Source organism: Triturus cristatus, chromosome 2_1 (genome assembly GCF_964204655.1).
Source record: "Triturus cristatus chromosome 2_1, aTriCri1.1, whole genome shotgun sequence".
NCBI lineage: Eukaryota > Metazoa > Chordata > Amphibia > Caudata > Salamandridae > Triturus > Triturus cristatus.
In genome coordinates, this window is record NC_140581.1 from 286865600 (window position 1) to 286881947 (window position 16348).

Genomic DNA, 16348 nt, shown 5'->3' on the forward strand with positions numbered 1-16348 from the left:
TTGAAGAGACGGTGGTGGCAGGAGTCAGTGGGGGCTCCAGAGTGGATGGATGACATGATGGTGGTGAGCGGAGACCAGGACCAGATGGTTATCGTTTGGCTAATGTTCCCTGGTTGATATAAGTTGTCGAGGTTGAGGGTAGTGTTTCGGGGTCAAAGGTGTTGCTGATGGTGGCAATCTTGCTGTGGAAGTAGTCAGAGAGGGTGTTGCAGAGTTATTGGGAGGGGTGGATTGTGTTCTCTAGGACTGCCTGGGTTGGAGAATTCCTTGAAAATGTTGATAAGGGGGGAGGAGCCTAGCGCGCAACCAAGATGGCCGCGTAGGTGCGAGGCTCCCGAGGACCTCCGCAACTTCTACGTTTATCCTGTCTTCATCCTGAATCGGTTGAGGGGACTGTGTCGGTGAACCTGAGCCGAGGTGGTACCCGTTTTCCGTTTTTGAATCGGACCCCGGGTGCCGGGATGAGCATCGACTGAAGTTTGCGGCCTGCTTCTCTCCTGACCCCGGACTCGAGTTTGGGGGTGATCCAGTGGAGAAGTGAATAACAACGGCAGGACGAGCCCGGCGAGTCGCGTACCCCACACTTTCACTTTCGCTTTTGAGTCCCCTTGCCGTCATCGCGAGTGGGATTACGGCGCTTCTTTGTGTGGTGGTGGCCTCGCTGGGGGACCCTGCCTGCCTGTCTGTGGGGACCCGCTGCGCCTTCCTGAGGTGGCCCCCGGCCTTGATTGCTTGCTCTCCACTGCGTGACTAGTGAAGGTGCGAGCTACACGACGATGGCCACGAAGCAGGATGGAGATCGGCTGAAGGCCAAATCGACCCGGCGTGGCACCACACTTCAAGTCAACATTATGGATCGCTACACCCTCCCGAAGGGGTCTCCCGGCGGATCGCATAAGTCTTCCGAGTGCCCCCCGGATGCCCCGGATTTGCCTACGGATCTGACTTTGCAGGACGTCATGGGCGCCATTGCCGAGATGAAGACCTCAGTGGGCCAACAATTCGACACCTTGGCGCACAAACTCGATGCGGTCCTCATCGATGTCAACCTTGTGAGAGAAGATCTATCTAAGACAAATGACCGGGTTGACTCTTTGGCCCATACCGCGTCGGGCCTCACGACTGAGGTAGCGGCCCTCCAGACGGAGGTGCGCCGGCTCCGGCAGGCAAGTGCGCTCACGGATCGGCGCCTGGAGGACTCCGAGAGCAGGGCCCGGAGGAATAACGTCTGTATTATCGGAGTGCCTGAGGGACGGGAGGATTCGGCGGCGGATCTCTTTGTGGAGGACCTGATTTCTACCCATCTCCAGCCTCGAGGACTGAGTAAATTCTTTGCGGTGGAGAGGGCCCATAGGGTTCCTGGCGGTAGACCGAAGGTCGGAGCTCCACCGCGGCCTCTTATTGCCCGTATCTTCAACTTTCGGGACAGGGATGCGATTTTGCAAGCTTCCAGATTGCAAGGGCCGCTTAAGCTGGAGAACATGGAGGTGAACTTTTATCCTGATTTCACCCAGGCGGTCCAGAAGCAGAGACTGAGTTTCATGGGCGCCAAGCGGCGGCTTCGAGACATGAACTTAAAATACGCAATGCTTTTCCCGGCCAGGCCAGGCTGCGTGTGGAGGCTGATGGTCGCACTCACTTTTTTGACCGTCCTGAGACGGCCGGGGACTGGTTGGACACTTTGTCTGGGGGACATGATCGGGATGGGCTGGGGGCAGCGGGAGGAGAGTGCCCACCGGACCGGGTATGAGGTATTGACACTGGGGCTCATTCTTGATGATGCCACTTTTCGGCCAAGCTTAGGGTCTCTTGACTGTTGTGTCTTGTTTCCCCTCCATTGGAGGTTGCGCTGTGTCTCGAGGGGGTTCTCTTTCCTCCTCTAGGGGGTCTTTGTAGTTTAGTTTATACAGGGGCGACAGGCACACTGCAAGTTGGGGGGGCTGTTTGGGCTCATGCAGGGGTAAAGGGAGGGGGGAGTTTTGTTGGGGATGTTGGGTTGGGGTTGGATATTGTTTATTTATACCACAAGGCAGGAGTATTGTTGTGCTATCTTTAAAGTGCTCTCTGGGGGGAGACTGATCGGTTTTGGCCATGATGGGGGGTAGGGGACTGAGCCTTTTGTCCTGGAATGTTAATGGACTGGGGGACAGGATAAAACGGAGGGTGGTCCTGCAGTTCTTAAAACGGATTTCACCCGATATAGTATTTCTGCAGGAAACACACCTCATTGGAAATTCCTTTCGTGCCATGAACAGACGGGGCTATCGCCTTGTAGCTCACTCGGGCTTCACATCTGGTTCGAGGGGTGTGGGCATTATGGTTAAAACCTCGCTCCCGTTGGAGGTTGATGAGGTGCTCCATGATGATAGGGGACGATATACGGCTCTGGTGGGTAGACTGGAGGGTAAAGTGATTGTTTTGGTTTCTCTTTATGTCCCGCCAGGGTTGCAGACGACTACTTTCGCTGACTTGGGGCGCCTTCTTCTTGGCCTGCCGGAGGGGATTCTAGTGGTTGGGGGGGATTTTAACGCTGTACTTTCTGGAACTGAGGATCGTCACCCGCCCAGGGATCTCCCCCGCGCCCAGGCTTGGTTATCTGGCCTCTTGGATACCCTGGGGCTGGTGGATTGTTGGCGGCTGAAACACCCTACGCAGATACAATACACCTTTCATTCTGGGGCTCATGGCAGTCTTTCGAGGCTTGACTATGTTCTGATGCCAGCAGCACAGGCGGGGAGGGTTGGGGAGGTGCGACATCTGGCTCGGGGTATTTCAGATCACTCCCCGCTCCTGTTGCACTTCGACATTGTCCCGAGGAGGGAGGGGAGGGTGGTCCCGATCAACCCCTGGTACCTGCGTGACCCCACAATTCGCGCAGATTTGGTTAAATCTCTTGAGCCATATTTTGAAGACAATGTGGGGTCTGTGTCGTCTGCTGTTTCTTTGTGGGAGGCGTTCAAGACGGTACTCCGGGGGGAGGCCCTATCCCTCATTTCCCATTCCCGGAGGCGCGAGCGGGAGGAGGTGACCCGTATCGAATCTGAGATAACTGAGTTGGAGGGTGATCTGGAGTGTGGGGTCATGGACGACAAACTGCATGCTCTCAGACTCAAACAGGCGGACTACAAGGCCCTAGTCACGGAGGCGGCCAGGGGCCTGAGTAGAGAGCAACAGGGGCGGCTGTATGATGTGGGTGATAAGGCTGGTAAACTGATTGCGTGGCTGGATAAAAAGGAGAGAGCGAGTCGAGTGCTCCCGTCGATTGAGAGACTGGATGGTGTGTGTGTCACTGAGCCGGAGGAAATTGTTGACTGTTTCGCTGAGTATTTCCGTGGGGTGTATTCCCCGGTATCTTCCCGCTCGGAAGAGGATTCCCATGACCTGCTTAAAGACATTGCGCTGCCTTCCCTTTCGGAGGAGGATAAACTGTTGTTGGACGCGGCTCCGACATCTGATGAGATTGCCCTCGCCATACGTTCGGTCGCCTCTGGCAAGTCCATGGGTCCTAATGGCCTTCCCATCGAATTGTACAAATTACGACCGGATACGCTGGCTCCGCATCTCCGTGATATGTTCCTCGCGGCCCGGTTGGCGGGTTCCCTCCCGCTGGACCAGCGTCTTGCCACTATTGTGGTTATTCATAAGGAGGGGAGGCCGCGGGATCGGGTCACGTCTTACAGGCCTATCTCGCTGTTGAATGTGGAGCCGAAAATTCTCGCCAAGGTGCTGGCGAATCGGCTGGTTGGCGTGGTGTGCGATCTGATCCATCAGGACCAGTCCGGCTTTATCCCTCATCGCAACACCGCGCTCAACCTGCGGCGTCTGCATGGGGTGCTCGCGAGGGTCCCATTCATACGAGAGCCAGCCATTTTGGCGTCCTTGGACGCCACTATGGCGTTCGACACGCTTGAGTGGCCATATATTTGGCCGACGCTGGCTAAGTTTGGGTTTGGCCCGGGATTCATTGGCTGGGTGAAATTGTTGTACTCCGGACCGCTGGCGCAGGTGGCGGTGAATGGTAGAGTATCGGCTCCTTTTGAACTGGGCAGGGGCACGCGGCAGGGCTGCCCGCTGTCGCCGCTCCTCTTTGCGCTTGCCTTGGAGCCCCTGGCGGAGTGGCTGCGGTGGCACCCTTCGATTCGTGGTCTCCGATGGACCCCCGAGTATGAGGATCGCGTCTCCCTTTACGCGGACGATATTCTTTTGTACCTTGCTTCCCCGCGTGAATCATTGATTGTGTTGGTGGATGTGTTGCGTTCATTTGGCCGCAACTCCGGCTTAGTCATCAACTGGGCTAAATCCTGTGTGTATGTCCTCTCGGGGGAGGCTCCTATCCTTCCGCGGGGTTGTCCTATCCAGGTTGCTCCGCAGGGATTTAAGTACCTGGGTATCTTTATTACCCTGGACGCTGCGGCCCGATATAAACAGAACTTACTCCCCCCCCCTCCAGCGCCTGAAGGAGGATGTGGCGCGTTGGAGGCGCTTGCCGCTCTCGCCGCTCGGCCGTGCGGCACTGTTTAAGATGATGTCGTTGCCACGTTTCTTATACGCTCTACAAAACACGATGGACATCGTCCCGGCACGCTACTTTCGGGAGGTGGAGGGTCTGCAGCGCCACCTGTTTTGGGATGGGAGGCCGCGTATCGCCCTCGCGAAGCTGACGCTCCCGTGGTATGACGGGGGGGTCGCCCTCCCAGACATCAAACGGTATTACTGGGCCTCCCAGCTGGCTGCGATAAACCATGGCCTTTATGGGCCCGCCCTTAACCCGGCTTTTGAAATGGATAAATTGTTACTGCCGGGTGGCGACTATAATCGTGCGCTCTACTCTAGATCGCTCGACGCACGCCTGACGGGTCCTACGCGGGTCGCGGTACGGGTGTGGCACGCGGCAAACTTGGCGATGGGGTGGAAGGATCGGTTGACCCGGGCGACGCCACTGTATGCATCTGAGCGATTGGGCTGCTTGTGGACCTCGAAAGGCTTTGAGAAGTGGGACATGATAGGCATCAGTAGGGTGGGCGATCTCTGGACGAGGGGGGGATTCAAAACGTTCGATGTGCTGCAGGCGGAATTCCAGTTGCAAGACAGGGAGTACTTCCGGTATGTACAGGTTCGTCACGCGCTGTGTTCTGTATTCCCGGATGTGGCGTTCATCCCGGAGTGCTCCCCTCTGGAAGATAGAGTGCTAGATGGGCATGTACCGGATGGCACTATCTCATTGATTTATAAAAAGCTCATCAACGATCGCTCGGGACTGCTGATTGGCCTTCGTGAGGCATGGGTTGCCGATGGATTGGAGCTGGATGACGAGGACTGGGTGTCTGCGGTGGCCTCCCCGAAAGAGGTGGCCATACCAACCCGCCTTCGTTTCGTCCAGCTCAAAATACTCCACAGGGTCTACGTTACGGGGCCGGGTCTGATGCGTATGGGATATGCCGTGGATGGGCTGTGTAAGCGTGGGTTTGGTTCGCTAGGGACCTTCTTCCATACTTTGTGGGAATGCCCGGAGGTGGCGCGATTCTGGCGTGGTGTGCATGCGGTGTTGCAAGCGGTCACGCATGTGACGCTGTTTCCCGAGGCTAGGAGATGTCTGCTAAATGTGTGGGAGCCGACTGATTACACGGCGCCGCAGACGTGGTGGGTGACTCTGGGATATATGGTGGCCAAGCGTGACATAGCCCAATTGTGGGGCTCCCAGAGGTCACCAACGGTCTCGGTGTGGAAGGACAACATGGATTGGTGTATGTTTCGGGAGAAGGTAGTGTATGTGGCGAGAGGTAAGCCTGGGAAATGGGTGAAAGTGTGGGGCCCCTGGAACTCCTATCGTGGCGGGATTTGCACCCCGCCGCTGACGCCTGATTTGGCAGTGGCCCAGTCTCCCTAGTCTGTTTGTTACCTTGGTTCTGGGTATCGTTTTCACTTTGTTTCTGTCCTGGCCCGTCCCCCCCCCCCCCCCCCCGATTCCTGTGGATCAGTAGGGTCCTCCCCAGGGGAGCTCATAATGCTGCTTTGACTTTTGCTGCCTTGTGGATTTGTTTGTAGTTTCTTATAAAAAAATGGAACCGCCAGTTGGGGGCTCCGGACGGTGTGGCCGCCAACGCTTCCTTCGACTTCTGGGACCCTTATCACTTGTCGCTTGTGTTTAATAATTGTGTCTATGCTCCCACTGTTTGCTAGCGGCCGGCCTGAAGGTTGTAGGCCCATCCTTGTATATCTTTTGCATTCTGTAATAAAGGTTTCAAAAAAAAAAAAAAAAAAATGTTGAGAAGTTCTTTTGTGTGGTTGGCAGTGGTGTGATGCGGTCAGTAATGGCTACTGTCTTGGCATCCTGGATTCATAACTGGTAGTCGCTGAAGGCTACTTTATGGGCAGCTCAGTTGCAAGGGTCCTAGGTGATGAGCCATATCTGTTCGAGTCGGTTGCAGTTGTATTTGGTGGTTCCGAGCTCTGGGGTGTACCAGCCAGCTAGTTTTTTTTTTTTTAGGTTATTGCATGTTTCAGCGAGGTGACTGTCAGCGCATTTGTTGATCCAGGAGGAGAATTTCTGAACGGCGTGGTTGAGATAGGCTGAAGTTTCAGGTTGTGTGGTGCTGACGGCCTGAGTCCATTGCGTCTCTGTTACCTAGCCACAGAGGCAGTGGGTGGAGCTGTGGTGCTTGGTGGAAGAACGCTGGGCGTCAGAGATGGTAAAGTGAATGTTGGCATGGTCAGTCCAGGAGAGCTCCGAGACATGGGTGCATTTTAATTTTGTCACTGGAGGTAAAGATGGTGTTGAAAGTGTCTAGCTTTGTGCCTGGGTTCAGTGACTAATTGGGCGAGGACAATGTTGTTGTGGTTCTCCAGGAGGGAGGAAGAGTTGGAGTCATTGGGGGGGTTGACGTGGAAATTGAGATCGCCGAGCAGGATGTAGTGGCGAGTCTCAATAGCAAGAGGGGTGATAAGATTGAGGATGGCATTGCAGAAGGGTGGTCAGGGTCCTGGGGTCTGTAAACGAGGGTATCTCTTACCGTGGTCTTAGTGTCGATTTGTAGTCAGAAGTTGAGGTGCTACATGAGAGGATTCGGTCGTCTATGACAGTGCATTGGATGGTTTCCTTGTAAATTATGGCGATACCCCCGCCATGTTTGCTGGTGCGGTTCCGGTGTATCATCTTGTAGCAGTCAGGGGTGGCAGTGTCGGGGTTCGAGGAGGGGTTAAGTCATGCTTCAGTGGTGAAGACCATGTCAGGGTAGAGAGTGGTGATGGTTTCACAGATTTCTGTGGAATGTTTGCAGAGGGAGTGGGCGTTAGGCAGGATGCACTGAAGTGCTTCCTGGGTTTTCGTGGTCATCTGGGAGGTAGCGGTGTGGGGTCCGGTGCAGGTGGGTGGTCCATGTCGCAGGAGAAGCGCCAGTGTTGGCAGGTGAAGGGTCCTTTGGTTGATTGGGGTGAGGATGTGCAGCAGATGTGGTGGCATTCAGGGTCCAGGAGCTCCTTGGAGGTTTACCAGCGGATGGTGGGAGGACCAGGGGTCCTGGCGCTGGGCGTAGTCCTGGTGCAGACGGGCAAGCCTTTAGTGCGGCAGCACAGCAGCCTCCATAAGTAGCCCTGGGAGGTGGGAGTGGCTGTCAGGGAGATGGAAAGGTGGGGAGTGGGAGCAGTGATGGGGCAAAAGAAAGGGCGGAAACAGACGAGGTAACCAACTAGGCTACAGACTCCAAATAGCCCACAGCTAAAAATGCCCCAACAAATTATCACAACCTGAGTAACCAGGCAACAAACAAAGTAAACAAAATGGGCAGTAGACGGAAGTCCCAACCCAGTGGGCCTCAGATCAGCCTTCTCGATCTGGTGCCTGTCGGGACTGGGAGTGGTGTCCCGGTCTCGTGGAGCTGGCAGCAGGGGGAGTGGCCCACATGAACAAATATGGATCTGACATGGTTTCAAAATCGGAGTTCAAGAGCTAAACTATTCCCTATGTTATGTGTATTTGCATAGAGCACAACTTACCCGGGAGGCTATACCGATACAAGAGTGGTCACCCACTACCACACTTGTAAGTTAGTAGGCATTAACATGTCTGCTAGAGCAGCAATTAATATTTTAACACTATGGCAATAAGGAAATATGATTAAGAAATGTTGCAATTAAAGGGCGTACAAACCAGATTACAGACATCCAGGACTCAACATTATTGTTGCAGCATGGATTACAACCTAATCACCTATTAAACATTCCTATTGTGTGACAATACGCAAATAATTCATTACATTTTTCTAGAATAGGTTGAGGAGCCATATACTTCACGGCATAAAAAGTGACAAGTAATGCATTCCAAATACCTTTGACTAAGGACAATTGCTACCAACAAAATTTCACTGGAAAGGAATCTAGTTGGAAGATATCCTTTTGGGAAACACTCCCTGTATTTGGTTCTGTCAAAGACCGCTTCAGTTTTGCTAATGGCACTTCAAGGGCTTATAACATCCCAATAATTTCAAGGATGCCACTTGTGGAAGATGCAGTTCTCTGTAGTACAAATGCAACACACAGACCGCCGTCAATATAGTCTGTTATAAGCACATCCACAGGCCTCAAGGCCACCACCATTTATCATAATATCAGAAATAACCAAATAGATACTGGAGGCACCCATCCTTGCAGCTTACTTGATATGTAGTGAGTAAGGATGTCCACCTCCGGACAGGGACACCTCCTGCTGCCTTTGGCTCATCCTTCCTCTAAACCTGTGGACAATATCTAATACACTGATCTCCAAGCAACCCATTACCCTGTGTTGCTAAATTAGCGCAGCATGAGTACTCAAACAAACATATGTGTCCATAAATGTCAACCAATTACAGAAAAACTGCAATTTTAGTAATTCACAATGCTCTTTTCGTATAAATAAACGTAAAGCAATTGCATGCCTTAGCAATTGTTATATCATTGCAAACATAATTCGGGAACGTGAAAAATATTTATAGGGGTGGAATGAGAAGTACTGTCTGGCAAGGACATACGAACTATTCTGCACAGTCTCTAACACGTAATGAATGAAAACAAGGCCTCCTCAGAGAGCCAGAGACTAAGAGAGACTGCTTGTATGGCATGTATGGTCTCCTTATTAAGGACCCACATGGGCCAAACTGGACTGTTTCTGCCAACCGAGCAATATAAAGTGCAAGGAGAAAACAAAGGATGGTCACAAGGCTCCTGACTTGGCTTTCTACCACAGGCAAATCTGTCTCAAACACATTAGGCAAGAAACCAGGACACAATTGTACTTGGACATCCAGGTATCCATAGACGAGCCCGCATGACATTCCTTACTTTACTTTAGAGTGGTCTCGTAAGGTTTGCAATTTCTCTTGGGACCAATAATTGGTAACTCAGTACGAGTTATCTTGATTTTCACTCACATCAGGGTTTTGAGTAAAATGACCTTTTTTACTTCTTCCCCATGTTCAGTTTCTTTATCTTTATTCTTTGTTTTGCCCTATGTTCCCACTCATTTGCTTTGTGGTTACTGGTATCTTGTGCCCTGGTTCCATGTTTATTTCACACTCGGTCATTATCTTTTTGCTTCCTGTGATTTAAATGATCTCAGTCATGTCTCTTTTCACTTCCTCTCTCCTTCTTACTTCAGTGTAACTCGTTTGCTCCGGGGTTTTGCCTTTATCGATTTGAATCTATGTGTCTATGGCAAAATGTGCCGATATATAAGTGCCCTAATCGAATTTCTCGGACATAATGTACGGGTTTTACAAGAGATAAATCAAGTTCTTCTATTTTCATGTCTCCTCTCATTTGTTTTCTCCTCTTTTTTCACATTCTCTATCTAGATCCCTACTCCTGCTTCCCACCACCCACTCCAATTCAGGAAGTTGTCCCTTCAAACTCCTCCCCTTGAAACTGGTCTGCTCTGGGGTTTTACATTGTTAGCACCGAGTTGAACTCAATTCATGAAATGGAAGTTTAATAACTTCTAGACACCATATAAAATCCAACACAGCGTACAGTATCCTCATCTATAACAGGAGCAATAGCAGAGTAACAGTATTCCAAAAGTCACTTTGATCTGATTTGATGTAAAAGCTCTTCCCTTTCGGCCTTGCGGTGCACAGGGAAGTAGGATGCTGGATGCTGGACCCACAACACAGAGCCAGAGACCAGAAACTCTTTCGTCTGACCCTGGAATAGCACCACTCGGCTGGCGCCCTAGTGTTTGCTGGATTGGAATAGAATAGGAACCCTCAATGCTCAAATGCTCATCATCGATATGATAAAACAGCACATGATCATACATTTTCGGTGAGGGCATTGTAATGGCACATTTGTACAAGAAAAAATGTTTAATGTGACAACATCGCAACAAAGGTTCCTATGCAGGTTTGAAATCAATACATTTGTTTCAAAGAATTGTTGCAGGTTCAACGTAGCCATCAGGCAAAGGTGTGATAAGAATTGTAAGGCTAATAAAAACGGAAAAGCATCAGCTAGAGGTACACAAAAAAAGAATTGTTTTTAGAACTATAGGGGAATGATGAGAGGTGGAAGAATATATACTGGTGTTACCTCAACATCCCAGTATATCCCGCCCAGGAACCGAAACTCTACATCTTGGAGGAGGATTTACCTATGTACAATATCACACCATACTGTTGTAAGGCACGGCATACATAAATCCAGCAGTTAATTTGTAAAAAAAAAAAAACATAAGTGCCTGGGCTCTCATCACGAGGCAGCTTGCACCAGCCCCTTTCTCCTGTTACAGCCGCCTAAAGAACCAACTACTAACCATGAAAGTTGGGAGAGAATGTGGCGTAACGGCCAGATCTACCGACTTCGGACTAGGGGAACCAGGTTCGGGTATTGGTGTTGACTCAACATCCTGTGATTCTGGGCAAATCACTTAGGGGGTTATTTACAAGCCGCTTGTACGGCCGGGAGGTCACAATTTCCCATATTAAAAGTGACACACCAGCAGCTCAAGGGGCTTGTAAATCAGCCCTTTAATGCATCTTTAACTGGTTCTCTTGAAAAGCCCTGGTGTTGATGATTAAGTGCCGGTGCTGAGCACTGGAAACCATCGGCTCAAATTAAGCACTGCATAAATCCCTTTACAAGTGCAAATTCCATGTTGTGTGAATCACAAAAGCGAATTTGTACTCGTAAATTGAGACATTTGCACATGTAAATTGACTTTTCTGTGCAAACGGCTTTGTGGGGTGAGACACTACAGCGAGCTATTTATAGTCAAAGGTGTTTTTTCTTGGCAGGACAAACTTTGCTATTCATTCTTTCCAGGTGAATAAAAAAAGTTAATTGAGTGGAGCTAGTTATGAGAACCACAATTGTTAACAATCCACAGATTCAGTCTGTATGTGCTGTGAAGTACATCTTATCAATTGATTAGATTAGTAGGGCTTAGAGATTTATATAAATTGATTACGATCAAATGTGTCAGTATACATCAGTTTTATTTTTTAAGCTGTGAAATAAATATGTAAAGGGATATCATGCTTTCTGAATTAAAATATGTCTCAGATAACTACTTTAGATGCACAGTAACATTTTAGAGTGCACCTTTTCAAACACTTAATAAAAACGGGATAGAATGCTCTTCCACGCTGAACTAACCTATTTATGTATGCAGAAGGAAGTAATGTTTAAAAATTAAAAAGGAAACAGTAACAGACAGGCACTATATTAACTCACCTTTCCCTTGGCAAACAACATGGCTCAGTAAACATAAGACGACAGTAGCAGGTAGAAGCCAAGGGCGCGGATTACCGCCCATTCTTACACCATGCATTTTTTATGTTGGTAAGTAGAAAAAGCGCTTCATTGTCCTTGGACAGAATTCGCCCTGCAGTGAAAGGAAAACAAATGTTTGTTTTTAATATCATAAAACATTTTTCTCAAAGGACAAGCAACAGTGTAAGAAATGTGTATGGCATTGACACATCAAATTATGCATGACTTTACTGAGCATTAAACACCTCTCCAATGCACACGGCCACAGTTATGAAGTTGATAAATCGGATGCATTGTTGGAGACAACCCTAAGGCCTCTTCTCTTCCACCGCCAAATTACACAAATGGCCACCGCCAACAGACTGCTGCATTCATTGCAAAGGGCAAGTTAGACCCCTGCGTTATACCACTGCCTCCATCCGCCGCCAGCCTCCACAAATTGCCACGGAATAGCAGATTGTTTCATTCAATGTGAAATAAACAAGAAACAAAACACGGTTATACCACTTTCTGCCCTTCTACCACCCCGTCCACAAAAGGCCGCTGTGAACAAACTGTTGCGTTCATTGTAAAACAAGACAAGTCAGGCCCCAAAGTTATACCACAATTGTTTTATTCAGCAGAACAGATATCTGATGCAGTACTTTGCCAAGATTCCTTAAACAGCTCAGCTTCTCCTGAAACAAGCATTGGCATAACCAATAGGTCTCGCCTTTGGGACCTTATAAGTGTTTAGCCATGCAACAGTTGTTGTTGCACCAAGGATATTGTGCTGCATAACTAAACACTTATAAGGCCCCAAAGGCAAGACCTATTGGCTATGCCAATGCTTGTTATGTAAGACACTTTCAAATCCGACTGTAGTCGTCCAGAATGTCTTGCAGCAATGCATATTGATTCACCCTTTAGTGTAATGAACTCCAGCAGTAGAATAAATGAACGAACATACTGTTCTAGATGTCTTGTTTACGCTAAAATCCGAATTTTCAGGGAACAAATTGTTCCGAGAAAGAGAACTGAAAAGCCAATATTTTTGATTGTACATACAGCAACTGTATTTCCACTTATTGGCCTGCAGATCAAGCTGCTGTCTCTGGCAGCAGACATTGGGACATCAGAGACTACAGCATTACATAATGTCATGCACATTATTACAACACCGTTGTGATGTCAAGTTCTTATTACAGGCGAGTGCAGATAGGGCACTTAGACTGAAATAAGTAACTGAGATATGGGTTTTAGAAACCTAAGCAGGCTTTAAAATATTACATTTGCTATAATTCAGTGCAAAATGTAAATTCAAGTATTTTTTAGAGAAAAGCAGATTTGGAGTTCAGGATGCAGTCAGCGCCTTTGAAGCACACGCTTTTAAGTAACATCATTTTAAATATTAATTGCTCTGCACCCCAGTGCTCCTGCATGGGCCCAGCACTTACAGACCCCCCCAGGATATTGCGGCATGGATTAGCAAATTTAGCGGCACAAATATGGAAATTTAGCAGCACAAATATGGAAAGTTAGCGGCATTTTTGCAGCATTTTATTTTACTCAATCATTCATTTTCAGCCTTAAATCAATGGAAACTGTTTTAGCAGAGTATTCCACTTTGAATAGGCAACTCGGGATTTGGAACAGAGGAACCAGCCCACAGGTGAAGGCTGTTATCCCTTGGAAATGCAATCCTCCATTTGCTTTAGTATAGTTTAGCTGAGAAGCCCATCAAAGATGGCCTGGTAGCATCCCATAGGAAATGACATTCTAGAACCTACCTTAGTGTATGCTCTGGGGGTCCAGATTGGAGAGACAGGGACAAACAAATTGAAATTATACAACCAGTCACAGTATATGACCTGTGGAATCCACTTAGGAGCAGCTGAGGAGAAACTCATAATTAAGGCACTATACAACCGTGTAATACTTTAAGGAAAATCGCGAAATCCCGGAGGGTCTGGCTAGGGCTCCGATCGTTTATGTTTTCACGGGTGAAGGGGGCGGAGGGGTACAACGTTATAACATTTGCAATGTAATAGGACTCGCATTTACGAGCGGTCAAGCTATTGTCATTGTAAATGACAATGCCATTTATTTATGTTTTATAAACCAAAACATAAATAAAAGGCATTTTCATTTACAATGCCAGTAGCTCGAACTCGTGTAAATGCGAGACCTATTGCATTGCAAATGCTTGTTTTTTTACTATTCTGCTAGGGTGACAGACATTACACAGGACATGTATGGATGGATTTTGCTGCTGCTCTGTTCTCTCTCCACCACTTCCTTGCCACCTGACAGTTTCCAGAGTGTGACTTCTTTTCACCTGATCTGCCACATTGGGTTCACTGCCTGCGCGCTAAGTGTCCTGTTCTGGTCCCTTGTCTCCATGGTACCCATCACCTTGCTTCCCATAAATTACCTGCCTGTATCCCATTCTGACCCAAAGATGGTCCCTTCCTGTTTACCTTTCCTCTACTATTTGCTTTTATCCAGTTGCCACCTCATCAACTCATATCCTGGTCTTATTTCGTCACTTCACTTGATGCCTGGAAAATGTCCTCCTCTCTCTTGATTTCTACCCGCGCCAGGTTTTGCCCTAAGGTGCTCGCTGCCATCCCACTCCTGTCCGAGTTTGCTATGATAAAGGCACCCTCTTAAATTGGGAAGTAGCGTCTCCCCATGAAACTTATTCACCAGCAGTTGCTGTCTGATTGCGCGCATTACCGATTTCGCGGGTACTTTTGTAAAAATCGCGGCATTTTTACAAAAGTGCCCATTTCGGGCGAAATCCTGGAGGGTCTGCTTAAGGGAAAAATAAATTTTCCATCTCACCGCGTAAGGTTACGAAGATGAAAACAACATGTGCGTTGCGTGCAACGCTCGAGAAAGTTTTCTTGTCCAAATCTAAATAAGAAATCCTCAGTTTATTCCCACATTTTTTCCAGCGTGAGTCTGTGCTTTCTGTCATGAATGACAGATTTGATTTCAAATATTTAACCTCTTCACATTTTGCAGCTCGCAGGCACGCAAAGGGAGCTAACATGCTTTATAAAACAATTCAAGTACAAAACACACGGCACCGCCACCAATTTAAAACAGTTCCAAATTTACATCACCAGCTGGATCAGTGACTTGTGGGAAAACGGCTGTGTGTGAAAAAGGCGTAGCGAGAAAAAAAACACAATAGGCATTGTTTTTCCAGGATTTCTCGTCCCTTCTCTTAAAAGAGTAATTAACCCAGCAAATAAATTGCCTAGGGGGCAGTCTGCGAGCGCCATATACTTTCCTTGTATTTCAACCCACTATAAGTTTATGTGTGGTAAGGTTGTAATACCACGCAGGAGTAAATAGATTTGTCAAGGTATCCTTTTGTGAATATCTTGCACTCCTGGCGTTGATTTACAAGCGCATATATCTTTGTAAATCAAACCCAATGTGCCTGTGAAAAAAAATATCTGGAGAGAAGAGAAAAACACCCTACACGTGCACGCTTGCGCATGTTTGCATCTGTGTGTGTCTGTGTATGTAAGCTTAGAAGAGTAGAATGTGCAGAACACGCAGATGACAAGGGAGGGACGCTTGTTGTGCAGAAAGCATAAAAATAAAAGAAAATAGCTGAAGTACTTCAGAGGAAAAAATGAGCTTTAGCCTCTGGCACTTTGTGAACAGGGAAAAGTCAAAACCATTTTCATGTAATTGTGAGCAGATGCGCACATTCTGTACATTTCCAGATAAAAGGATGTGTCGAAATAACATGCAATTGAACATTTTAATACATGAAGAACCGAACATTTTTTCCCCATCAGTAGTAATTATGGCGCAGCATGTACATTACTCTGGCATAATGGTGCTAATCCCTCCCCTCCTCACAATTTCACTTCATCCTGCCAGACTCACATGAACATGTCCTTCTAAACAAGTGCGCGCCTTGCGCTGAAAGTTTTTAAAACAAGCACGAGAGGGGTGCATGCGCAGCAGTGGCAAAAGTGAAACTGATCGCGCTCCAGATGGTGCCTCGGGGGCTGAAAGCTGGCGGCTGCACGCGTGTACGTGCGCGTAACCGCAAGCACTAGGCCAGCAAAAGCGTGGGGTAGTACTTTTAAATGCCCACTACTAAATGTCTCACAGAGCCGAGCATGTCCTGGCTCAGGCGAGACCTAACAAACCTGTCGCAATCTTTTAAAGCAGGTTGGAAACGGAGTGACCTCACAGTCAGTTATACGAGCCATCTGTGCAGTGCAGGAGTAGCATGGCCCGGAAGGATCAGCCACTACGAAAACAGCAGCAGGGAATGAGGGATGAGGTCTCATTTGCATGGCAAAACTGACTCTCCTGTTACAGACTAATTATCAACATAGGTAGGGCCTGGTAGACATCTACTTCATTTTCAAGAAATAACAGGGCGACAGTCGCACTCCTCGTGTAACGCTTGGTGTCTCTGTAAATCGTTTAGTGGGTGTCAGCGGGTATCGCCTTCTGATCGAGAAGCGTAGGAAAAAATATTGTGATAATGTGTTTTCATGAAAAGGCCCAAACATCCCCACCTAGGTGTGCCCGGTGGGGATGTTTTGGCCCTTTCAGGAAAACGCATTATCACACACCTACTCACAGC

At 48.4% G+C, this 16348-nt stretch overlaps 1 protein-coding gene across 4 annotated transcripts in view; it reads right to left on the reverse strand.

Annotated features, from left to right (window-relative positions):
- LIFR (LIF receptor subunit alpha) overlaps positions 1-16348 on the reverse strand; it is a 636999-nt gene that overhangs the window by 306705 nt on the left and 313946 nt on the right. For all 4 annotated transcript variants that reach the window (XM_085631117.1, XM_085631122.1, XM_085631121.1 and 1 more), the window contains exon 3: positions 11704-11854. In XM_085631117.1, the coding sequence (XP_085487243.1) occupies positions 11704-11800 (97 nt within the window). In that variant the 5' untranslated portion in view covers positions 11801-11854. The remainder of the gene's footprint in view (positions 1-11703; positions 11855-16348) is intronic.